We start from the raw sequence: 25,205 nt of genomic DNA, 5'->3' as shown, positions 1-25,205 counted from the left end.
AAGCTCAGGGGGATAAGTAATTTTCCCCAAAATCAATTTAGCAAAACAGTGGGACTATCGAGATTACACATTCAGGTCTGGAGGCTTCCAGCATTTCATGAATCTAACCCCAGGTTCTTCGCTTTCTGCGCCTCGGGGTGGTATTAATGAACCCTCCATTTCCTCAGACCCTGAGTACTCTCAGAGCGATGGATTCTGGGACTTAGAGTATCCCGGGAAGAGTTTAGACTCTCTTGGCCAATAGAATCCGAGCACAGATGCCTCCGCTGCCTACTGGTTGCTCAGGGGCGCGAATTAGCCAATGAGAAGCGCATGGGTTTTGGTCGCCTGGGAAACCGCGTGACAACAAGATGGCGGTGCTGCGGGACGGCTACAAGGCCCTGCATGGTGAGTCGGCAACCGAGGCCTTTCTGCCCGCGGAGTCCCCTACACTGGCTGGGGCCTCGCCCCGAGAGCCCAGCGGACCCGTGTCCCGGCTCCCCAGCAGGCCCACCGTGTCCTGGGAACTGATTCGGGCCCCTGCCTACCATGGCTACGCATGGAGGCGGGAGGGGGCGACGCGGCTCCCAGGGCGGGGTTTGGTGGTGAAAGAAGTCGCGCAGTGAACGCTTCCAGCTGGGGATCTAGGGAATGAAAGTGTGCAGCCTGCCGGCCCCTGTAGGCGCTAGAGAGCAGTCTGACCTGGGGGAAGCAAATATGTCAAGGAGGTGTGACGAAGGATGTTGTCAGTCAAGCACAGTCCTGGCTTGGGTCCCAAAGGCGTAGAGGGACACAGCTTTCCCCGCACAACCGAGTATGAAGGGGAGGACAATCCAACTTTTAGGCGTCTCTGGCCTGAGGGAGAATGCAGTTTGCCTCTGCAAGCCCCCCAAGTGAAGGGAGCAAATATGGCTCTGTCCTGAGGAAACCCCTGTCTGAGGGAATAGAAGACACAGCCCGGCACGCTCAGGAGTCCCCAGACTGATGGAAAAATACAGTCGTAGCCCTCAGGGGTCTCCTATGATACATGGGAAAATTGATCAGGAGACAGTGTGTTTTGGATTGGCCTGGAGTTAGACTAGAAGAAATAAAGTCAATTGCGGGACACTGTGACAGCCTCAAAGGGCAGCGAGAGCCCCCTAGGATGGCTAACAGTGGTCATAGAAAGGAGAATCTATGTGTGAGAGACTTTACAGAGTTTAACCTGCAGGGTTTGGTAACTAATGGAATTAAGAGGGAAGGACGGAGAGAAAATTTTTGTGGTGGATGATGGGGTCCCATTAAGAACCGGGAAGTAGGAGGAGCTTATTTTAAGGGCTGATGTTGAGTTGGGGGCCAGGTCCTTTTTTTTTTTCTATGATAGTTTTATTGAGATATAATTCACATACTATATACTTCACCTCTTTAAAATATAAATTTCAAGTTTTTAGTATATTCATGGAGTTATACAACCATCACCACAATCAATTTTAGAACATTTTTATCACCCTAAAAAAACACCTTAGCAATTACTGCTTCCTCGCCCCATTTACTCCTCAGCTGCCCCCAGCCCTAGGCAACCACTAATCTACTTTGTGTCTATAAATTTGCCCATTCTAGACATTTCATGTGAATGGAATCATAACAACATGTGGTCTTTTATGACTGACTTCTTTCCCTCAGCATAATGTTTTTCAGATCCATTCACACTGTAGCATGTATTTCATTCCTTTTTTTATTGCCAAACAATCTTCCATTATAAGGATATAGCACACTTGTTTATTCATTGGTTGATGGACATTTGGGTTGTTTCTGCCTTTTGGCTACTGTGAATAATGCTGCTATGAACATGTGTACAAGTTTTCGTGTGGACGTGAGTTTTCGTTTCTCTTGGATATATACCTAGTAGTGGAATTGCTAGGCCATAAGGTAATCGTTTGTGTTTAAACTTCTGTTGAACAGCCAGACTGTTTTCCACAGCACCATTTTACAGTCCAACAAAGGTTCCGGTTTCCCCACATCCTCACCAACACTTGTTAATTTCTGTCTTTTTGACCATTTTCTTTTGAGGGGTCATTATGGCAATGAGACTTGGAAGAAGGAAGGGATAATCAGGTCTGGTGGGAATTCATGCAGGACAGTTTGAGCCACTAAAGACACAGTGCCTGGGGCTTTTTAGCATGATGAAAATGTTCTAAAATTGATTGTGGTGATGGTTTCACAACTCTGTGATATTCACCATGGTAACTATGTCTCAATAAAGCTGTTTTTTTTTTTTGAAGTTCACATACTGTATGATTTCATTTATATAACCTTCTTGAATTAAGAAAATTATAGAGATGGAAAACAGAGTAGTGGTTGCCAGGGGTTAGGGATGATGGAGAGAGGATCATGGGCAAGACTATAAAGGAGTAGCATAAGGGAGATGTAAATGGTGACAGAACAGTTCTGTATCTTGACTGCAGTGATGGTTACACAAATGTACCCATGGGATGATATGGCATGGAAGGATACACACATATAATTATGTAAAATGTAACTATCGTGGGAAACTAGGTGAAAGATACAGAAGACCTCTCTACTGTTTTCCTAAGCTCTTGTGAATCTATAATAATTTTAAAGTAAAAATTAAAATATAACTAAAGAACAAACAGAAACAAACTGAAAAAAGTTAGAGGGAATTAGCCCAGCCAAAGGAAAGGTGTAGTTAGGAGTGGGAGACCATTCCTGGAGGGAGTTCCAAGCAGGGAGCCATGTGCACAAAGGCCTGGTGCCTTTGAGGCCAGGCTGGCAGTTCAGAGTGGCTCAGATGTGGGAGGGGAGAGGAAGGATGAGGTCAGGAGACACGGGCAGAGACCAGATAGATCATCCATTTTAAGGAATTGTGAATGTCTTTCTGTGAGTGAGAAGGAACCACTGGGAGCTCTTAGTAGGGAAATGACATGTCAGTTTTGTGTTTAAGAAGATCCCTCTGGCATAAGATGGAGATTGATCGAGGGAATGACAGAGGCTTTTACACTTGGCCACACAAACCATGAGAATGTCCGGACAAGACAGCAGGGGTTGGGGCAGGCTGGGGCAGATGTGGGAGGCTGGATGGTCCGGGCAGGGAAACTCTGGGCCTGGTTCTTGGAGGGCTTCTGTGAGAAAGGGGCTGAGCATGAATCTTAAACTCCAGAATGAAGTCAGAGGAGGCTGCCTCCAGGCGGCACAGGTCCCCTTGCTGGGCAGTTTCAAGAGCAGGGTAGGGCCGGCCAGTGCCACACATTTCCAAAGTGGTTCTAGGATTTCTAGATACCAGCCATATAATATACTACTACTTAATTCACTGAATAGAGTAGTGCCCTTTAATTACGTCCCTGATGTGCATTCATCTTTCCAAAAGGAAGCAGTAAAGGAGGGAAATCAAGATTAATGAGTGTCCCTCCATGTTCCAATAACAATAAAAGCAACAACAGCCATAATTCACATTTGTAAGTGCTTCCTTTGAGTGCAGTGCTGTGCTAAGTGCTTTATGTATGTTATCTCTGAACCTCCTGGGTAACCCTACCTACCCGGTACTATTACCATACCCACTTTACACTAAAGGAAACTGAGGCGCAGGTTACACTGGTGGATGTAGAACCTGTCCAGAGCCTGGACTCTTGACCTCCCTGCCATGCAGACCGTGTCTTGGTAGAATTCTGCACTCAGATTGCCCCTCCCCGACTCTGAGATGTTGCAGTAGCACCTGAGTTCTGGTAGGAGGGGAGGGGACACCTGGGCTTTGTGTCAACCAGTTCCTTGATGGATGGACAAAAGCCCCATGCCTCCTAGGTAGTCTCATGCCTAGGCTCTAAGTTTGGGGAAGTTCCAGGCTTCTGGCCCATCTCTGCACCCCAACCTACCCCCATTGCCTGTTCCCAGGCACAACCAGGACAGAGGCCTCCAGGATTAGAGCAGAGAATGGTATATCAGAGGAACAGGCAGATATTGGGCACAGGGATCCTGAGGCCTAGCTCCCTCCAGAAACCTCAGCAAGGGCAGAGGGAAGCAGTGAGGGTGCTGCTCCCTGGACAGTCTTCCCTCAGGGGAAAGTAACCATGGAAGAGAAAGTTTCAGGCCACTTTCTGGTCCTGAATGAATGGCCCCAAGGGCTGACTTTCTTCTTTTTACTCAGGGAGTTCCTGACAGCTAGAATCTAGAAGGAGAACTATGAGCTCACCTTTGGCTTCCCTTGGCAAGACTCGGAGAGTGCCTCTGCAATCGGAGCCTGTGAATACAAGGTAAGGGGCTGGCCTCTGGGGCCCTTGTGTCCATGCCCCTGCCTCCTCCTGGCTCCTCCTGTGGACTAGGAGAATGACTCCTAGTGTCTTGGGGAGAACAATAAGGAGTCACGTAGCTCTCCCTGCCACCTTATATTTATACCTTCTAGGAGGCTCTACGTTGTGTCAAGCACACGCTGGGTTGTACCCTCTAGTAGGGTATGGGCCCCATGGGAGTGGCTCAGCACCCATCTACTTATTAATTTGCATGAATTCTGCCAACACTGTTGGTGCACCTGTCCTAGGCCCAGCCATGTTCTGGGCTTTCAGCAGAGGGAATCCTTTACGTCTGTCTTTCATCTTTTCAAAGCATTTTTTACTTCCCTGCTTGCTCTTCTGAATACCACTTGAGTCATTTGTAGGCCAAAGAGATCCAGAGAGGTTGAGCCATAGGCCTGGGGTCCCACAGTTATTTCAAAGCAGAGCTGGGGCTGGGCTCCTGGACCTGGGGACTTTTGTTGTCTTCTACCCAAGACTCTGCCCTCCAGCTCTTCCCCATCCTTCTCTGTTGGGAGGAGTTGGGCACCCTGAAGCCTGCCCCTTGGCTTGTCCCAGGGCCGGGATGGGATTTGAGGATGGATGTCCTCAGGAGGCAGAGGCCTAACCTCCATCGCCTTAAGGCTCCCTGGGGCTTGCTGCCCAGAGAGTCTCCCCTGATGACACTCCAGAGGGTCCTAACCTGTCTGTCTTCCTTCTCCTTCCTGCCCGGCTTCCCAGGAGGCGAGAGATAAAACTCTATGGAGATGGTAAGTGTGGGCTCTGCCCTTGTGTCCGCCCCACGTCCCATCCGCTGCGTCTCCTTGCGGGTAGGCAGAGAAAGAGCTCAATGACCACTCCTGTCAGCCAGAGCAGCTGGTGCAATGCCAGTGTTACCTACAGCTGTCCCACTCCCCACTGAGGATGGGGCTTCCTCCTGGCAGCTGTCAGATCAGGAGGCCCCACACCCCTAGTGGCTATGTCATCACTAACATTTGGGGTTACCCAGTGAATGCCGAGAATCCGTGAGGGGGCAAAATCCCAGCCCTCCTTCCTTTGGCAGCCTCCTCCAGCCCATAATAGCCTTTTCTCCCTAAAGACCTGTCCTCACATTGCTACCCTGACTCCTGCAGGCTCAGATCCTTGCATCCCCACCCCACTCTTGTACCCACTGAAGTGCTGGCATTGGTCACTCAAGTGCCCCCAGGAGCCAGGCTGGGAGAACTATAAGAGGCTCGTTTGGTTGGGTCTTTGTTCACTAACACCCCAAGTTTCCTATCCTCATACGCTTGCTGGGGCAGAGTACAGGCTGCTTCATCTTGGCTAGGGCCCAGGGTCCTAGTTTCCTCTGGGCCTTAGCGCCAGAGCAGCGACCTGGACACCCTTGTCTGCAGAAGATGAGGTGGATATGCCAAATGATGGACACAGCTCAGAAGAAAGGATCTCTGTCCCTTCCTGCTATGGCCGAATAGGTGCTCCTGTGAGTAGGCAAGGTGAGGAGCAGAGGCCTAAAGGGGTCCCAGCAGCAGGAGAGGGCCCCAGAGTAGCGAGGCCCAGGGAGGCATGGCACCTATCCCCTCCTGCTGAGTCCAAGGCAGTTGCTCCCATTTGAGGTTGATCATGGCCATGTGCCTGTCCAGGGCCTGGTTTGGCATAAAGCTACATGGGCCCTGTCCTTAGCTTGGGAGGTCTGGCCAAGCCATAGGCCAGGCTGTAGCTAGTGTCTCTGGAGTGGACCTGGCTATAGTCACCACCAAGTGTGATGACAGTGGTTCCAGGACTCAGCGTCTGAGGAACGAAGGGCCTGAGGGTAAAGCTCCGTCTCCAGACATCTGCTTACTGCTTTGCAGGGCTCTGGGCAAAGCCCAAAGTCTTCTAGATAGCCCTCGCCTGACCCATAGCATCCACAAAGGGCTGTGGTTTCACTGTGGTCATGGAGGTGCCTGACGTGGGATGGGGTTCAGCAGGAAGACTTCCCAGAGGAGGTAGGATTGAGCAGGCCTGGGCAGAGGGGAGACATGGCAGGCAGGATGAGCTGTGTGGAGCGCAGGGTCAGAGTCTGAGCTGGGAGTCTAGAGGAGCTGGGGAGGTTAGAGTTCTCCACTAGCTGTGATACTTGGGTGAGCAACTTCCTGTCTCTCCAGCTCCATTTCCACCTCTTTGAAGTGGGAATGGGAACACTTAGGCCAGCACTCATTCATTTAACAGGTAGGGAGGGAGATTGAAGTGGAAGCGGAGACAGAAAGAGCCTGGCCCCACAGCCATTCAGTCACAAAAGATCTCCTCACCTCTGCTGGAGACACTCAGAATAGTAACCATAATGAGCAGGTCCTCCCCTTAAGGAGCCATCCACCTACTCTCTAGACCTCAACTTTGCCATTCACTCACTCCTCACCCCACTCTCAGCCAGTGTCTCCCCCGCCCCCATATGACATATAAGGACTTGCCTGTCCTATCTCACTGCTCTGCACAGCAGCATTCCAGTTTACCATTCCCTCCTCAGAACACCCCAGGCTCTTGGTCGCCATGACACCCCTCTCCCAGATGTCTTCCTGCCTCCTAAGTTTTTCCTCTCAGCATTCTTTGCTAGCTCCTTCTTATCCTCTAGCTTTTCAGTGTGATGTTCCTCCTGCCTGGGTTCTTTCTCTCTGCTCTGCCTTGCTCAGAGCTCTGAGTTCCCAAACATCCATGTATCAGTCAAGAAGCTTTTAACTGCAAGTCAAAGAAAATCCTTATTCAACTAGCATGAACATCAAGGAGAACTTACCATCCCACACACCAAGAAGACCTAAAGCAGCAGCTCCAAGTTTATGTTACGCCAACGACTCAAACACCTCGTCGAAAGCTCAGGTTTCTCTGTCTTCCCACTGAGCCACCTGTCACGTCAACCCCACGTGGCTGCACGGTGGCGTCTGCCATTCCTGCTTCACACATACTGACGACATGCAGGGAAAGAAGAGCACCTGCTTCTTCCTATGTCTCTCTTCTTTTCTCAGACTTTTTAATTTGAAAAATTTCCATTATACAGAAAAGTTGAAATAATAGTACAGTGAACACTCTAGATTCGACAATTACTGACATTTTGCCACATTTGCTTCCTCTCTCTCCACACACACACACACATGCATGAATGTAAATGTATTTCCTCAATGAACCACTTAGAAATCAATTACAGGTAGAATGAAATTTCACCTCTAAATACATCAGTGTGCATCTCCTAAGAATAAGCGTATACATAAGCACAATACTGTGATCACACCTAGGAACGAGCGTGATTCAGTAATCCCCGCTAACATCTCTTCTGCGTTCACATTTCCCCAGTTCCAAAATATCTCTCATAGCTATTTCTTTTTTTCCTGATCTAGATGCCAGTTGAGGGTCATGTGCTGCTTTTGACTGTAATAGAACAGAGTCCCTGCCTTTTTGAAAATGTAGAACTTTGTAGAACAGTCCCTGCCTTTTTGAAAATGGCACTGTTTGAGGAGTCCGGGGCCCCTGTCTTGCAGAATGTCTCACGCTGTGGCTTTGTCGGCTGTTTAACTTGCTTCACTATCCTCTGTCTTTCCTGTAAACTAGGGATGAGGTTTAGAGGCTTGATTTGATCGAGGGTGAACTTCAATAAGATGTGACCCATATGGTATCCCACTTACTCATACACCTTGGACAAATTACAGAATCTCTCTGTGTCTGTTTCCTAAAGCATTTCTCCTGAGGCATGTTGCGAAGATGACATGAGTTGATTTATGAAAAGTGTTTAGGATGGTCCCTATTGTCTAGGTGGTAGCTATTGTCATTACTCTTATTTTCACTCCTGGGGATCCCTCTCCCCCTTCCCTGGACCCCCATACTTCAGCCTCAGCTTGAGGCCTGGGCTCTAGGACTTTATCTGGTTGGCAGTCCCTGTATCCCATGACTCGGAGCTGGTGGCCACCATGGCAAGGAAGGTGCGGGATCTGGAGCGGCAGGTGAAGGCCCAGGCTGACGAGATGCTGTGCAAGGTGGGCCCCCATGGGGAGAGGGCCAGGGTCTAGTCTGAGGGTTGGAGGGGCCCAGGCTGGGGTGGTCAGTGAAGCTACTGCTGCAACAGGCCAGAGTGGATGGGTTCTAGAACCATCTCCCACCCTGAACTGCCTAGTTTGAGGGCCAGAAGTGGCCTGGGACTGTCCTGGGTACCTGTCACCTGAGTAGAGAGGCTAGAGGTCTTCTCCACGGCTGAGCAAGGCCCATAGACCTCTGACTGGGTGACAGCAGTGGCCGCTGAGTGCTGGGCACTCAGGATCGCTCCACCTTAGTGGAACCACGAGGGCCATCTTAGAACGGTGCCAAAGGGTGGCAAGGGCAGGGGCTCTAAGTTCCCCAGTGCTTCCACAGAGGCAAAAATTCTGGATCGTTCCTTCTGGAAGGGGCTTCCTTGGGCTCTGGGAACCACCAAGCCTGCCTGCCCCCTCCTTCCCTCCCCCACATCTTGTTGCCGTAGGATCGGAAGATACGGGCCCTGGAGGAGTTGGTGGAGACCCTCCAGGAACAAGAGGGTAAGAGGCTCTCTCAGTGGGCTGGTTGGCCCTCCTGTTGCACCTCCCCTGGGTTGGTGACCCCTGAGCATCAGGGCTTCAAGTGCATGGAGCTGAGTCCTATGGTCGGGTCTCGACAGCTGAGCTCAGATAGGGGCAGTGACATACCCAGGATTCCGCCCTCCTACGTGGGAATGAGTCTCCTGAGTACAGACATAGCCCAGCACAGGGTGCTCCACCAAAAGCCTGGAGGGAATGCAGCCCCCTCAGAGGGTGAAGCTTCGCTCCACGAGGGTGGTGGTCTCCTCATAGTCAGCCAGGGCATCCCCTCTCAGGTAGGGGGAGAGGCCAAGAGGCAGTTTTGGGTATCCTTCAAGTTCTCAAGGGGCAGCTTCTCCAGATGACCCTCAGGGAAGAGCTCTGAGCAAGGCCGGAGGTGGCCTGGCAGCCTCCGTGCCGGGGCAGCAGACCCTCTCTCCATCTCTACCAAAGACCAGATGTCCCCGCAGCAGCAAAAAGAGCTGGAGACGATGTGTGCACAGCTGCAGCGGCAGGTTGGGGAGATGGAGGTGAGAGAGGCAGCTGCCACCTCAGGAACTGGGTCAGAGCCTACCCCTCCTGGGCCCCCTCACCACACAACCCACACTGAGGCCCTGCTCTGTGTTCCCCCACTCAGGAGTAACCCAGAGTTTAAAGAGCCAGGAAGGTGCCCGGGGCGGCACACACCCCTCCTATCTGCCTGGGCTTCCTCTTCAGTCTCACCTTGAGCCACTCTCCCCTCTTGCCACTGTCCCTGCCTCTGATTCTTGGGCCACACTGTGCTCTTTCTCACCTCCAGACCTTGGCCCATACCGATCCCTCTGCCTGAAATGTTTTTCCTACCTTTCCCTGGCGAGTTTTCACTCATCTCAGTCTCAGATCAAGGTGGGGGCCCCTCCTCAGGGCAGGCTGCTTCCTTAGAACACCCCAGGCTCCCCGGGGCTGTGGGGGAGGCGAGGGGAGGGGAGGGACCGCTTTCCCCCTGTTTAGTGCTTGGTGCTTGGCCATATGTTTACCAAATTGGTCACAGCTATCCCCAGCCTCTGAACGTAGCATCTCAGTCACTCACTGTCACCTTCCTTGTTCCCATTCATATAGCAAGGCTCAAACTGGAGGGATCCTTCGTTTAAGGGAGGGCTGGGCAGGTGTGCTTCCTCAGCACCCACTGCTCCCTCACTGGCCCTACCAGAAACCCTTCCTGGGGTCTAACCTCTCCCTCTCCACACACAGTTGGTTTTCAAAGTCCCAGCCTAATTTAAGACCACAGCAGCAAACTCTCAAGCCACAGCTGCAGCTGAGCTCCCACCCCACCCCACCCCTGCCCTCCACTGCCTGTTCGAACCTGGGACTGTGGGGAAACATAGCTGCTTCCTGAGCAGCCTGGCGGGAATGCTGGCAGCCCATGGGTCTTCTCTGAGTAGCTGCCACAGGGGGTGAGGGCTATGCCCCAGAACCTCAGGGCAGAGGGCATTGGGGTCCCCACATTCAGAGCCTTCCCACATTTATTGCTTCATTAGTTTAACAGACTCATACAAAGTATCTCCTGTGTCCCTGTCATGAGGCAGCCTTGGCCATGAGGCTGACAGTCTGGACTGGACAGAGGCGTAAACAAGTACACAGAAAGATACACAAGTACAGAGAATAGATGAAATATTTCAGTGGGTGACACAATAGAGACTAGCTGGGGTTTGGGCCATTCTGCGGGGTAACATTGGGCAAGAGATCTGGAGGGTGCAAGGGAGGCTGAGAAAGAGGATCCAGGCTGAAGAAATGAAAAGCACCTCCCACCACGGAAACTTGGCTTATGGTAGGCGGTTGTAGGAACAAGAGGGAGAACCAGATGAGGCCACAGGGGTCACATTATGGGGGGCTCGCCGACGGTGTGGGATCAGATTCAGGTCTTCAAGAATGGGAAACTACAAGAAGCTTTCAGTTAGAGGAGTGGATGGAGAAAGGCAAGTAGAAGCTCACTTTAAATTGTCCATGAGGACCGTGGCTTGAACAAGGGTAGCAGCAGAGGAGTGTGGAGTGGAGTGGACGGATTTGAGCCTGGAGGTGGTGCCCATAGGCCTTAAAGGTCGTGGGGAAACAGGAATGGGTCATGGGCAAGGCCTAGGTGGAGGGGGTGCCATTGACTAAAAGCGGAAGACCTGGAGAGGAAGAGGTTGGAGATAGGGGCAAAGAGTAGTGACCATTTGAGATGCCTGTTACACATCTACGTGGAGACGGTTGGAAATGTGAAACTGAAAAGGAACCATGTGTTGCAAGAGATGAAGACAGAAGTGTGCCCACCGGGTTTGGCACAGGGCGGGTGGCTGGTGGCTGCACATTAGCAGATTCAGTGAGTTGTGGAGATGGAGGCCAGGTTGGAGTGGAAAGGGGAGAAAGGGGGTTGAACCAGCAACAGAAAATGTAGACAGCTCAGAAGTTTTCCTGTGGCAGAGATGTGAAACCCAGCCTAGGGAGGCTGCGTGCAGGTAGCCACATCCTCTCAGTCCTGCAGAGTGGGGCGTCTCTGCCCCTCCCCCTCCTCCTCAGGCCAGACCCCTACGGTTCCCCACCACCATAATGGCTGCCTTCAGTGAGTTCTTACTTGTGCCAGGCACTGTGCTAAGTACTTGACATGAATTATTTTACTTAGTCCTCCTCACAAATTTATGGGGCAAGTGCTGTCATCTTCATTTTATAAGAAGCCCGAGGCTCTAGGAGGTGAAGTAGCTTCCCAAGTTCACAGCCAGAAAGTAGCCAAGACCCCCAGGCCCATCTCATCTGGGAGCTGAGGCCTGAGGCTGGGGACTGAGCAGATGCCACCTCTTCCCTGGCAAGGGGCTGAGCTGACAGTACCCCCTGCATCTATCCCTTCTCTCCCTCCAGCGGTTCCTCAGTGACTACGGCCTGCAGTGGGTGGGCGAGCCCATGGACCAGGAAGACTCAGAGGACCATACAGACTCAGAAGGTAGCAAGAGGGACTGGATGACGGTCAAGAAGTTCTGGAAGCCAGGTAGAGTAGAGGGTTCACCCCTAACTCCTACAAAGGGAATTCTCCAGTAGCTTTCTTTTGGCCAGCAGCTGTCCAGAGCCCATCTCATTCATGTCCCAGCCTCCAAGCATGAGATGTCCTGAGACATCCCACACCTTGCCACTGACATAGGGCAAGGAGGAAAGGCCTTAGACTCCATCACTGACCACCTAACCTGCTGCCACTTTCTTCCTCTGGTCTCGCCTCAGAATCTCTGCTTGTTCATCTTTCAAAGATCCAGAGACTCAGAGATATAAGATGTAACAAGACCTCACTTGTCTCAGGCACTATAGTTTACAAAATGTCATCCATCCAAAAGCCGTTGCCTTTAAAAGCAATCCCGCTGCTTTGGAAGCTGCCCTTTAATTCCAGGACTTGGCTTCCCCTTGGGCTCCCTTACCAGGTTCATTTATAGTCAGACCATTGAAATCTACCTGCTTCTATGGGACTCACCACTTTGTATTTTTAACTTGACTTTTAATATCCAGAGGGATGTGCCCCATAGATTTGGGACCATAGAACTGGCCATTTCTCAAAGCCGAGACCATTCTCTTTAAAGAGTGGAGGTTGTTGCCCAGCAGGTACTTCTCCAGGCTCTGGAGCTGGTCAAACCTGGGTCCTCATCTCCACTCCACCGCGATTCTAGGTGTGACTTTGGCACATGACTTCCATCCTCTGAGCCTCCAGTTTCTCATCAATGGGAGTATGCTCTTCTCCATGGATTCAGTGGGTTAGACAAGAGTACCTAGTACTGACCTTGCACGTCATCGGCCCAACAAGTGGGCCGGTCAGTCGGAGGCAGTGGCAGCCTCATTGGAACATGAGCATGGCTTCCCAAAGAGACTGTTTAGAAGATAACCTCTCGATCTCATAAGTTTCCTGCTGGATAAAAACCCAGACTCAAAACATGAGAGTCCTACCTGCTCTTCGGGCCTGAGCTTTGGCCAGATCCCCCGTAAATCATAGGGCACAACTCCCTCACTGCTTGTTCTGAAAACACCCCTTTCCATTTGCACAACACTTGTAGCTTTCAAAGTATTTTCAGACATGGCCTCGACGTGGGCCAGGGGTTATTCCATTTTACACATGGGAAAACTGAAGCACTTAAGACGTCTGAAGACTGTTGAATGAAGAGGGGCGAGACTCCCACATTTGGGAGGTAGTTACAGTCATGCAGGCAGAGGTGAGATGATGTCCAGTATAAGGGCGGTATGGACCGAGATGGCGAGAAGGCGCAGAGCAGAGACTTAGGCGGTAGAATCCATGGCCTAGGTGATTGACTGACTGTACATGTGGGGAACATGGCCGTGAGGGAAGATGCTGAGTCCATTTGGGACAAAGATGGGATGCGGTGTGGCTCCCGGGCCATGCGAGCAGAGGTGGGGGGCAGGGGGCGGCATGGCCCTGCTGCCCAGGACGACGTGGGCCTGGCCATTCCAACCACTCAATGCACTAACAGCCCTGGGCCGAGTGCTGTGGGAAGAGTTCTCCAGGGAGCCCCCTACCCAGGTGAGAGGCGAGGCCCTGGCAGGCCAGGTGCTATAAGAATGTGTGTTCCTGAAGTCTGGGGCAGAAGCCCCGCCAGCACTTTGCCCAGGGCCCCTGCTGAGGGGAGCTGGGTTCAGGCCTCACAGGACCCTGCTGACTTGTTGGAGGGCAGCTCGCCTTCTGGCTGCTGAGGGCCTCTCTGTGCCTTTGGGGAGGGGTCAGACCAGAAAGCTGGTGTCCATCCCTGGCTCTGTAGATTCCTACCCTCTGCCCTGCTCCACCCCAAAAGAGAGTAGCCCCCAACTCTGCTCTGTGTTGTTTATTTGTGCTCAGAGTAAGGGTGGCTCTGGAGCTGACTGCTTCACAGCTAAAGCAGCTCGTGAAAGCTACCTGGCCATATGCACGCTCCCTCTGTGCGTCCTCTTCTTTTGCTTTTTGATTCTTCAACCTGGAGGGGCCTCCGTTTAGCTCTTCTGCCAGATGAACAACATATTTTTCATTTCAGCAGCTTTTCCTTCTGGGAATCCCCTGTCTCCTGGCTTTTCCCTTCTCTCCCTCACTGCCTTGTCCCCAGATGCCAGCCTGCTCCTGCCCCAAGGGCCCCTGGGATCCACGAAGTTGGCCTCTTGCCGGCCCTGATGCTCTGGTTCTCAATCTAGGACACCATGCCTCACAGGCCCTGTGGCCTGCCAGGGCACTGTATTGGCCTGAACTGGGACTGATTTTGTTCTAGAGCCTGGGCCTCTTGCCTTGGGGAAGAAGGTCTCTTGGGTCCACAAAGAGGGCCCAGTAAGGGGACAGGCTTCCAAGGACTTGGCCTCAGGCTGGATCATTCACCTCTCCCTACCCTCCCTACCAGTATATTGAGTATCAAATAGGGTTTGGTGCCAGGCGCTTCAGGGTATGTGGACACATGAGAGGAACAGTTAGTTCTGCTCTGATCCCACCATGTGTTGAGCTTCAGGGCTGAGAACGCTTCCCTGTCCCCCTCTGAGCTGCTCCCTCCCTCAAACCCTCCATCCTCACTGAGCTTCTCATTTCCCCCACCCCTCATCAAGGTCCAGTGCTCCTACATCTCTCCCCTTCTCCCTGCCGGTCACCCCCTGCCTCGTCCCTCCCCTGCTCAGGAAGCCACACAGACGTTATGGGCTGCAGAGGCTTCACTTGACCCCGGGCCCCCTTGAGCCCCTAGAAATGGCCTGGCTCAGACTCCAGGCAGACTAGGCTCCTCCCCATCCTCACTTCCCCCTCAGGCCTGTGCTGTGTCCCTTAAGTGCCTTGCCCCTTTTCCTCCCCTCCTTTTAACCTGCCCCAGCAAAGGTACTTTAACGCTGTAGCTGCCCCGGGGCATGTGGGGAGGGGCCCTGCATTAGAATCCTCATCTGTGGAATGAGGAGATGGAATGTGGAATGACTGACCCCTAGGCCATTGAGAGCACCGAATGGAGCGAATGGAGCGTTCTCACAGGCTGCTATGTGGTGGATGAACAACGACCGTGAGCCACTGTTGCTTACCCCTGCGATGCCCCAGAGTGCCCAGCACAGGCCAGGGCATGTGCACATGCACGTGATTGGCGGGTGGTAGCCAGGCGCCCAGGCCTCAATGATCAGAGTATGTTGGGAGATGCAGGGACAATCCCCTGCACAGGATGAGGTGGGAGCAGGCAGCAATTCTCAACTGTAGGGGTCAGAGTGTTGGTTGTGGCCCTAGCAGAGCAGAGCGAATGCAGGTAAAGTCCCCAGAGCAGGTGTGACTTGCAGGTGTGTGGAAATGGGTCCATTTTCTGTTCAAGGTTCTTTGCCAGAGTAGTGGAGACGGGGCATGCCAGGGCGCCTCGGGCACTGTATTTCACAGCAGCAGACAGTCCAGTGAAGGTGTTCACCTGCTGATAGCGACAGGGTCTGCCCTCTGGGCTCCCAGCCCCCACAGTGGCGCTTAACACATGCCATTGTCATTGTTTTTTTACCTTGTCTCCTTCACTCAGTTATGAGCCTCACATGGGCAGGACTCTGAGCATGGGCATAGCCATGGTTCTCTGGGCCTAGCAGAGCATGGGTGCTCCAGACATATTTGCTGGATGGCAGGATGGAGGGATGGAGACAATACATGCTTCTCGAGCACCTGCTCTGGACCAGGCCCAGGGCTGGACGCTCTAGCCTGGGCTCAAGGAATACTTGATGTATTTGGAAAGCCAAACAAGCAAACAGAAAATGACAACAGCCTGTGACGAGGGCTAAGGGAATGACTCAAGGTCTCCAGGAACCCAGGAAGAATAGGGGCCCAGCCTCAGGTCGGGTGGGGGGCGGCTCCTAGCAAGGCCTCTCAGAGGAGGTGAACTACCCTGAGCCCCGCAATGAGCAAGAGGATAGGAGTTAGTGACGATAGCCACCATCTGCCAGGCATTTCCCTGAGCCTCACAGCAACCCTGAGAAGTGGGGACTGTTATTGTTCTTATTTTATAGAAGAGGAAGCCGAGGCCCAGAGAGGTTGGCCCACTTGCCCAGGGTCACACATCAGTGTGACTCTAGAGCATGAGGCGGGGACCGTGTTGAGGGGAGGCTGGGGAGACCAGGCTCTAAGGGTGTTGGGAGTTGGGCCAAGGAGCTTGGACTTGATCTCCATGCTTACCTACTCCCCTTTTTAATAAAATCATGGGCTCTTGAAGTTGAATGAGGCTTCAGAGATGATCTCGGTGCACTGCACCCCTCCTTGGAAAGGGACCCCAGTGCTGAAGAACCAGCACTGAGAGGCAGCCTGCGTGGTCACTGAGAACAGAGGCTTAAAGTCACCTGGACCCTGCAAGCTTCGTGACCCAGAACATGTTGCTTCACAAGGCCCAATTTCTTCATCTGTAAAATGGGAATGGCAGTATGTGTCTCTGGTGCTTGGCACGAAGGAAACATTCACTGAGTCATCATTACAGTCTGTTCGGAGCTGGGTTTGGTGGGCAGGACGGAGGTTTCTTTTATCGACCCATTCCATGGAAAGGAAAGCTGCGGCTCAGAGAGGAAATGGCCTCTGAGCTGCCTTACCCCATGTGACCCCGCTGCACAGGGCCAGGCTTCTGTTGAGCTCTTCCTGCTGTGTGGAGGCGCATGCCAGGCTCTTCCTGCCTTTTTCTCTCAGCCCTGCTTTGCCCAGAGTCACAGTTCTTTCTCCTGGGCCCCTTGCCACACCTCCGCTCTGCTGCATCCAATTCCTGCCCAGCCACACTGCTTTCACTTCTCTGCGTCCTAGTCCACTGGCTGACAATCTTCAGGCTGATTTTTTCTCTGCAAACTTCTCTTTTCCCTCTCATTTCTTCTTGGCATCCACCTATGGGCTTCTTGCCCCTCCCCTGGTGACCACTCCATGCCCGTCAACTCCCTGAAAAAGCCGTGGTCCCAGGACTCAGCTGAATTCCAGTCAGCCTACCCAGTGGTCCTCCTGGCTCTGCTGGGTGTGGTTTGCTTGGGCCAAATCGTCTGACCTTTCTAGACCTCACTTTCCCCATCTGTGAGAATATAAGGACCAGGGCAGGCGTTGAAGGAGATGAGCTTTTCTGTTATTTTTAGGTTTACTAATGTGTTCTGAAAGGAGTTGTTAAAGGCAAATAGTGTCTTAACATTGTTCTGACTCATACCAGGGATGCTGTGCTCTGTGAGTTTTTCCTGGGAATCTCAGGGACTCCAGGGGACCCCATGAAGAGGTAGGGTGCAGGTGCAGCCCCTACAACAGTAGGAAATGTATGGGAGAGGGGGAGGCCAGTTGGGGTCTACCGTTTCAGCAGTGCAAAGGCAACAGGAAATAGCCACTATATTTGTACTTCCCCAGACAGCCACTGTACCTCCGTGGGGAAAGGAATTGGGTCTCGAGAGCCCTGACCCACATCCTGTTGCAGCCTGGCTATCCTGATGAAAAACAGCCTCCAAGAAGGCCCAGAAGGTCACTAGTGTTTGGTGGGGTTACAGCCTAGTAGATGACTTACTTGGGAGCCAGGTCCCTTCAAGGACCAAGAATAGGACCCTCGCCTATCTCCTGCCAGCATCCTACCTGCCCTCTACCCTTTCTGCTCTGGTATCTGTCGTGGCTGTCCCACTACCCCATCTGTACCCCCTGAAGCTTATGCACAGCTGTATATGCAACACATTTTTCAGAAGAGGAGGCCGGAACTTCTGTCAGCTTCTCAAAGGGGTCTGTGACCCAGAAATAGTTGCACAACCCGAGATCTGCCTCACATCTGTTCTGTCCAGCAGCTGTCCAGACATCCTCCTTAATAGCCATCTGTCCTTATCCCAAGCTCTCTCTCCTGATGTCGCAGATGGGCGGGAGAAACAGACTCTAAAGTGAACCCCTCCTCCAATTTGCCAGGGGGCCTGGGGCAAGGTATTTTTCATCTCTGGGCCTGTTTCCTCATGTGTAAAATGGAGATAAATAACCTCTGCCTCAGAGCCTCTGAGTTGTCCTGAGGTCCATGTGAGGTACAAGGTAGAGTTGGTAACAATAATTAACATGGACAGAGTGCTTGTTCTCTGCTGGCTCTTACATGGTCGTCGTCTTGGACCTCAGCTGCTAACCCTGTGCCTGACACAGACAGACCTGGGATTATATTCCGCTCCTGCCACTTTGTGCATTCCTAGGCAAGCCATTAGCCTTCTATAGCCCTCAGTTTCCTCATCTGAGAATGGGGTTGATTGTAGCCTCTACAGCGTGGGGTTGGGATGGAAAGAGAATAGGGCAATAGATATTAAACCTCTAGCACAAAGTACACGCTCAATAAAAGATAGCTATTATTATCTATTGTTAGTTGTCCTTCCTCCTCCCTGGGTGGTCATTTAAGGAGATGCTAAGCCCACCACCCATCATGCTAGGGGGCATGGAAGCCAGGGCACATGGCAGCCATGAAGAGAGGTCCATGGATGTCTATCCTCTTTGCTAGGGGATTCATTGGTGCCCCCTGAAGTGGACTTTGACAGGCTGCTGGCCAGCCTGAAGGATCTCAGTGAGCTGGTAGACAGTGACACCCAGGTGACGCCAATGCCCAGTGGAGCGCGGCTCTGTGCCCTTGAGCCCATCCCACTGAAGCTCTACCGGAATGGCATCATGATGTTTGATGGGCCCTTCCGGCCCTTCCACGATCCCTCCACACAGGTAGGAGTCGGGGGTGAGGGGAGACAGGCCCGTACACACTCCGGCCTCTCTAGTGCTCCCCACTCTGTTCACCACTGGAGATGGTGGTGTCCAGCTCACTTAGGGCCCATCCTGCCCCCCATGGGCACCGAGGTCCACGTTGAACTTGCAGGGCTTCCCCCCGCCCCCCCCTCCCACCAAGTCCTGGGCCAGAGTGTAATCTACTAGGTAAGCCCACAGCCCAGGGCCTGCCATCCAGACAGGAAGCAGGGTGGGGGCCACCACACAGATCTAACTGGTCCTCACCCTTTCTCTTCTCCCTCTGCAGCGCTGCCTCCGAGATATATTGGATGGCTTCTTCCCCTTAGAGCTCCAGCGCCTGTACCCTGATGGGGTCCCTTTTAAGGTGATGGGCTGCGCCTCAAACCAGCCACTCTCTGTGGGGATTTTGGAGGGCTGGGGACAAACATCTTCCTTAGGTATCACCCAGTCTGAGGTGCAAAGCCACTGTCCCACCTCAGGGTACCCCAATCTGATGACCTCCAGGAGGAGGGTGAGCCTGACACAGGGCTGCGAAGGGAGTGGGGAGGCTGCCAGGGCCACAGTTGCCACATCATCATCATCAGCAGCAGCAGCCTGTGGCTAAGCAACAGACAGTACCCCCTGCTGGCACCATGAAGGCATAGCCTTCAGCCACTTGTACCACTGCCCCTCCAGCATTCAGGACACCTTGACAGCCTGGGGTCCCTGAGGAGTCTATGCAAAAGTGACCCAGCTTCCCCCAGAGGCTCCTGGAGCCATCTGGTTGGGGTGGAAGGTAATGCCACGAGGGGCAAGTGTTGGGACTAAAGGACATGAGATGAAGCCAGTCCACTGCTGGGCGTGAGATGAAGGGTGCCAGGATGAAAGCATGATAGTGTCCCAGAGGGTAGTGTGTGAATTCCACAATGAGGGCACATGAGGGGGTGTGTGCCACCATGGCTTGGGAAATAGCGTGTCGTGATTGGGGGTTTTTGAGGCAATACATGCCAAGATGGGCCCAGGAGGTATGCCTCGATGGGGACAAGGGAGGTGATGTGCAATGATGGGGTCTGCACTGCAGACTAGATGACAGCAAAGGCTTAACCTTTTCCTAACACCCTCATCCTTCCCCTCCCTGTGGGCTCCTGAGGGGCTTTCCAAGGATGTCAGTAAAGTGGCTCCAGCTGGCACGGAGAGGGGTGCTTGCAGGAAGAGCAGGGCCCAGGTGTGCGACAGCAGTATGAGCTGCAGCTCTCCTGCTCTGTCCCAGGGCCTCCGTTTCCTCATCTGTAGAGTGGGGATTGCATCAGACCATTCCTCGGGCCTAGTCCCCGGGGCCTGGGCAAACGGGGTGGGGTGGGGCCCAGGGCTGAAGAGCTGGGCCTGCCACTGTCTCCCTTCTTGCCAGGTGAGTGACCTGCGCAATCAGGTCTACCCAGAGACTGGGTTGGACCCCTTCCCAGGTGAGGGCCGCGTGGTCGGCCGGCAGAGGATTCGCAAGCTCTCAGTCGCAGTGGAGTACCCAGGTGAGCTCGGCCCTGAGGCTGAGCCAGGTGGTTGGGGGTGCTGTATAGAACAAGCTCCAGATGTCCTCCTTCACTATCACTCACAGACCCTCTCTGGGCCAAGGCTCCAATGCCCTCCCTGCAGGTTCCAGGATGACCCCCGAGAAGTTCCTGAACCGTCTCCCCAAGTTTGTGATCCGTAAAGGCGAGGTGATTGACATCCGGGGCCCCATCCGGGACACCCTGCAGGTGAGGCCAGCCCTAGCTCCTCCAGCCTCCTTGGGGGCTTTACCATCAACCTTGGCCCAGCCTACCAGAGCAGTGGCTTATGTGGAGGCTCAGTCTTGGGGGCCCCTGAGGAGGGCCTGGATGGAGAGATGGGTCCTTCAGAGCTATCCCACTGTCTCCTAGGATCTGTGGAGCTGGGTTCAGGGGGGTGGCTATAAGAGGAGGAAGGTCAGAGTCTAGGCCAGGGTTGAGCCCAAGGCCCAGGCCACCCCCTCGAAGTTCAGACCAAAATATCCAGTTTAGTCCTGGAGACCCCTTCCTGGCCCTCACAGAATTCATCATCCTCACGCCCCATCCTGCTAATCCTCCCACACTTCCATCTGTGAAAGGTTCCAAACCTGAGTTTCCCAGGACTCTCTACCTCCTCCTCATATTGCCAAGTCCTAGTTGATCTGTTGATCTCCAGAACTTCTCCTGAATCCATTCCTTCTCTCCATTCCCACTACCTACCATCCTAGTCTAAGCTCCAGAGTGTCTCTTTCAGACAACTGAAGTTGTCTCACTGGCCTCCCCAATCCACTCCTGCCCTGCCAACTATCCTCCCCCAGCAGCCTCTGCACTTTTAAAAATGCAAATTGATCTTGGCTCTTCCTTGTTGAAACCCTGTGGTGGTTCTTGGGTAAGGCTAAGCTTTTACCCCAGCACTCAAGGCCTGTGCTCTTTCCACCTCTAACCTTTTCTTTCTTCCACTCCAACCTGATTCCCAGCTTTAGCCCTACGAACTGCTGACACTTTTCCAAATGTATCACCTCCTCTCTGAAGCCTTCCCTGACCTGGAGACCTTTGCCCATGGTGCCTAGAATATCTCTGCGCTCCATCCCATTTCTAAGGACTCCTATTCCTTCAGTCACAGCTCAGGTGTCATTTCTCCAGGGAAGCCTTCCAGCTAGGCATCCAGCCTGGTCATAATCAGTGTGGGGTTCTGACTTCTCCACTACGTTTCCACACCTCAAGACCGTGGAGGATGGAACTGCCTCCCAAAGCTTCCCTTCCATTTCCTCTCCTTGGGCATTCCTTTACACAGAACACCCTGCCTTAGGCTCATTGGTCTCATCCTTTTCTGGTCAGGGATGTTTCCTCTAAGGGTTCGGGGTGGGGTATGACTCCAGCAGGGCCCAGGGCTCTGTCCACTTTCCATCGATGCCTTCCAGAACTGCTGCCCGTGGCCTGCCCGGATCCAGGAGATTGTGGTGGAGACGCCTGCTTTAGCTGCTGAGCGTGAGAGGTGAGGGCAGAGTGGAGAGGTGAGGACCTGGGGGATGGGCCATGGGGTCACTGACAGCCTCTGGGCCCGCAGGAGTCAGGAGTCACCTGAATCACCATCGCCCCCGCTCTCCATGCTACGCATCAAGTCTGAGAATGGCGAGCAGGCCTTCCTGCTGATGATGCGACCAGAGGACACTGTCGGTGATGTGCGCGCCCTGCTCGCACAGGCCAGGTGGGCGCGGGGCGGGGCTGGAGGCCGCATGGGGCTCTGGTCCCATGACGCAGCCTGATTCATTATGCCGGGTCTCCAGGGCCGTAGATGCAAACACCTTCGAGATCTTCAGTACATTCCCGCCCACGGTCTACGACGACGCACTCACGCTGCAGGCTGCGGGTTTGGTTCCCAACGCGGCACTGCTCCTGCGGGCGCGCAGGGCTCCGCCGCCAGCCCCCTGACCCGGCCCACAATGCGAATAAAGCTCCCGCCCACCCACACCGGCTGCTCCACCAGGCTCTCATGGAGGGGCAGCCCAGCTGGGCGCCAAGAAAGATTCTCCAGCCCAGCTGGGCCAGGGGAGGGGGAGGTGCCGAAGGCCCTCATTGTAACTTGAGCTCCAGCTGGCAGGCCTGGCCGCTGGGTCTTTGTCCTCTAGGTCCTTTCTCCGCAGAAGGGCTAAGCCCATCCAGTGAAGGCCGGGCCCCAGCACAGGCATAGCTGGGGCAGCAGAGCCTCAGGTGCAGGTTTGCAGCCAGCAGATCCCTGAGCACAGATATGCACAGAATCACAAGCACGTGGAGATACTTCCTCGACACTATGCACAAAGCCACGGCCCACAAACTGGCAGAAATGTGGCTGTGTACCCACTCCCGTGACACACCCACTTAACCAATCTGCTGGAACACAGGCAGGCAGCCAGCCACATGGCACAGCAACATTACTGACAGGAATGCAAATGTGCAGTACACACCAAGGCACAGACATGTCAATGTGCACTATCGCATGTGAACTGGAGGGGGACCCACCCCCAGTTTCCAGAAGCCATCGGTCCACACAGGTATGTGTATGCCAGACATATATCCAAACACATGCACTATCACACACAGGTGCCACACAGGGAACAGCACAACCCACCTGCCCACAGGAGCACAGCTTTAGCACACGAACATCTACCAGCCTCGCTCAGACCAGGGACCCAGGATTTCCAGGCCACACCAAACAGACACAGCGCCAGTGGAATGGGACATTTAATTGTCTTTATGGTGCTCCTCCCGAGTTGAGGACTGCGGGGCCTTTGGCAAAGCCCTGGCTAATGGAAACAAAGGTGCCCATCAGCCAGTGCCAGGCAGGGTAGAAGCCTCAGGGCCCGGCTGAGAACAGCCAGCACTTGGGCTGTTGCTTAAGATAATTTCTGGGAGTACTGGGTAAGAAGGAATGTTGCCCCTGAACGGAGGAGAGGGGGCTACAGTTGGAGGAGGGGGAGAGGCTGGGTTTGGGGGAGGGGCTCCAAGGTCAGGTTAGGAATAACAGGGAGTTGGTCACAAGGTCCTTCATGGCCAGCGATGGCTGGGGGAATGTGATGGTGAAGTCCAGTGGGCTGGTTTGGGCTTGGCTCAGGCCAGTTTCAGGAACTCCTGCAGCGTGTTCTGTTCCACAGCCTCCACGAAGAGCTCATAGTCCTGTGGGAGGGGATATGAGAGGTGGTCCCCTGAGTGCTGGTGCTTTGTCTCAGGTCTGACTCTGGCCTGAGTCCTCCTACAACACTCCCCCCTCCCACAACACACAGGACCATACCCCACAGTACTGGTCCCCGTTGACAATCTGAGGTGGGGTGGCCTTGGGGTTGCCTGCCAAGGCTCGCATCTCTTCCCGCAGGGCGTTGTCCTGGGAGATGTCCACTAGTTGGTATTGGATGCGCTTCCCATCCAGGATGCGGGTCACCTCGCTCTGCTGGGACTTGATCTAGGGGCAGAGGGTGGGCAGAGGTTAGTGAGCAGGCTAGAGGACTTATGGGTGGAACGCTGGGCAAAGAGGGACTGTGGCCAAGAGCTTTTGTCCCCCTATCCCTTTCTGCACTATAGGGGAGGGCTCTGGCCACTAGGACTTTGGAAGATGATTCAGGCTTGCTGTGGTGCAGCATGAGAGAGGGACCACCATCCCTGGGGAGGGGAGTCAGAATGAAGGGAAGTGGGATAAAGTTCGGAGTGGAGCGAGCCAGTTCTGGGAGGAGAAGGTAAGGCAGGCCTGGGTGAAGGCTGGTAAGGGGCCGCCCTGCCCCAGGTATACACACAGTAGAGGAGAGGAAGGGCAAGATAAGGACGCGGTCGGGGTCCTCCTGGTAGTGAGAGCGCAGAGAATGGAGTCCGAGTAGTGGGGGGATGGGCGTGGGCAGTTCAAATTGGGGTTGCTGAGGCTCCAGGATGCCAATGAAGGCATTCATGATGAGGCCGCGGGGCACACCCTGGGATCCGACCAGGGAGGCCGTGCCCCGAGCCTCGCCGCCCCCACCCGCCCCCACCCTCGCCCTGGGGGCGGGTCCGGGCACCCCGCGCTCTCCTTGAGCGTGGGCCCCGGACACACACTCACTTCGCGGGAGCCGGTGACCGACGTGCTGTAGACACGCAGACCACTCATGCTGCGGGTGGACTGATGGACAGGCGGCGGTAAAAGCAGCTGCACGGCCTGGAGACGACGCCGCTGCTCTCGGAAGCGGTTTCCTTCCTGCTCAGCCCGCGAGTCACCGCTCTCGGGACCAATGGGAGGCGCGGGCAGGGGCGGGGGCTAGGGGCGGGGTCTACGCTACCCCGCCCAGCACACAAGTCCCCTCCCCTCCCCCTCGGGTCCTGGCGCGCAAAGGACCTCAGTCCCATGCAGGGCAGCGCCCTTGGGCCCTTCTCTTTTCTGGGTTCACAGTGTAAGGCTGGGAAGGGTCCCGGTAGCAAGAAAGGCAGGGGCGAGGGTTTGGCAAAGGCTGCTGCCTCAACCTTGCCCGAGTTTGCCGCACCCAACCACCCACCCCCAGTGCCACGACAGCGCAGCTCAGCTGCAGGCGTTAAAGGCTGTTTTCAAACCTAAAGCTCCTAAGCGAAGGAACTTCGTTCCAAGGGACCCTTCCCCATAGTCCCCTGGGGGATACCCACACATGGCTAGCCCATCAAGATAGGAGGCACACCAATGCACAGATAGCCCCTGCTTAGAGATTTTCTCCGAAGTTCCTCTCCACTCAGGCAGGTTTAGGCAAGGAAGGGTGGTGGCAGGAGACAGGGCCACACCCTCAAGAAGCCAGATGGAGGCCAAGATAAGAGGCTGTTAGCTCTGGAAAGGATGGAGGCAGAGGTCGGTGTCAGGACTTCTTGTTAAAGATCTACAGCTGGTCTTGGGGTGGCTCCAAATTAACCCCAATTCCAGGTAGCAGATGGCACTGCAAAACCACTCCTACTAGTCCCCAGCAAAAATTCAGGGGACTCAGAGAGAGCAGACTCCAGCAACCAGCTCAACTTTGGAGACTCTGCTCTCTCTGGGTTTGGACATGATGCCCCTCAGAAGTTGCCCCAAGTCCAGGGCTTAGAGAGTGGCCCAGAAAGACAACCTTAGCCTCTTGAAGCAAACAGTGCTACCTCGCACTGGGCATGGGCAAGCAAGCCACATCCTCACGGCAACCCAGAAGCAGCTGACTTCCTCTTAGAGGATTACTGAAACTCTTCAATGACAAATTTGTTCTATGACTTGGCAGCTTCACTCAATATAAAGTTGTATGGGAAGAGATCTTATTTATCCCCACTG

At 53.9% G+C, this 25,205-nt stretch overlaps 2 protein-coding genes across 6 annotated transcripts; one reads left to right on the top strand and one right to left on the bottom strand.

Moving 5' to 3' along the window:
• Nucleotides 1–235: 235 nt before the first annotated feature.
• UBXN11 (UBX domain protein 11) lies at nucleotides 236–21,919 on the top strand. Of its 5 annotated transcripts, none has more exons than XM_039854903.1 (15): nucleotides 236–387; nucleotides 4,118–4,223; nucleotides 4,980–5,008; nucleotides 5,633–5,731; nucleotides 8,136–8,236; nucleotides 8,716–8,770; nucleotides 9,242–9,318; nucleotides 11,663–11,789; nucleotides 18,214–18,425; nucleotides 18,733–18,810; nucleotides 19,834–19,951; nucleotides 20,076–20,179; nucleotides 21,370–21,443; nucleotides 21,516–21,656; nucleotides 21,736–21,919. In XM_039854903.1, exons 2-15 carry the CDS (start codon nucleotides 4,153–4,155, stop codon nucleotides 21,878–21,880), a joined length of 1,431 nt encoding a protein of 476 aa, XP_039710837.1. In that variant the 5' UTR covers nucleotides 236–387; nucleotides 4,118–4,152; the 3' UTR covers nucleotides 21,881–21,919. The 5 variants fall into 5 exon arrangements, with proteins under 5 accessions (XP_039710837.1, XP_039710836.1, XP_039710839.1 ...); XM_039854902.1 differs by having other exon boundaries at nucleotides 20,055–20,179; XM_039854905.1 differs by lacking the exon at nucleotides 5,633–5,731.
• Nucleotides 21,920–22,651: 732 nt separating this feature from the next.
• On the bottom strand, nucleotides 22,652–24,167 carry SH3BGRL3 (SH3 domain binding glutamate rich protein like 3). Its single transcript, XM_039854907.1, has 3 exons — nucleotides 24,009–24,167; nucleotides 23,217–23,384; nucleotides 22,652–23,101 (listed from the first exon to the last, which is right to left on the bottom strand). The coding sequence occupies exons 1-3, from the start codon at nucleotides 24,054–24,056 to the stop codon at nucleotides 23,036–23,038; spliced, it is 282 nt and encodes a 93-aa protein (XP_039710841.1). The 5' UTR covers nucleotides 24,057–24,167; the 3' UTR covers nucleotides 22,652–23,035.
• Between the last annotated feature and the right edge of the window lie 1,038 nt (nucleotides 24,168–25,205).

The sequence above is a fragment of the Pteropus medius genome, unplaced genomic scaffold (genome assembly GCF_902729225.1).
Source record: "Pteropus medius unplaced genomic scaffold, Ma_sr-lr_union100, whole genome shotgun sequence".
Lineage (NCBI taxonomy): Eukaryota > Metazoa > Chordata > Mammalia > Chiroptera > Pteropodidae > Pteropus > Pteropus medius.
This window is presented reverse-complemented; position numbering and strand designations above follow the sequence as displayed.

Coding starts and splice junctions, on each gene's coding strand:
- SH3BGRL3 (XM_039854907.1), bottom strand. CDS start 24,056: ATGAGTGGTCTGCGTGTCTACAGCACGTCGGTCACCGGCTCCCGCGAA. Junction 23,385..24,008: donor CGGTCACCGGCTCCCGCGAA/GTGAGTGTGTGT, acceptor CTCTGCCCCTAG/ATCAAGTCCCAGCAGAGCGA. Junction 23,102..23,216: donor ACGGGGACCAGTACTGTGGG/GTATGGTCCTGT, acceptor CCCCTCCCACAG/GACTATGAGCTCTTCGTGGA.
- UBXN11 (XM_039854902.1), top strand. CDS start 4,153: ATGAGCTCACCTTTGGCTTCCCTTGGCAAGACTCGGAGAGTGCCTCTG. Junction 5,732..8,135: donor TGCTCCTGTGAGTAGGCAAG/GTGAGGAGCAGA, acceptor TCTGGTTGGCAG/TCCCTGTATCCCATGACTCG. Junction 21,444..21,515: donor TTAGCTGCTGAGCGTGAGAG/GTGAGGGCAGAG, acceptor CTGGGCCCGCAG/GAGTCAGGAGTCACCTGAAT.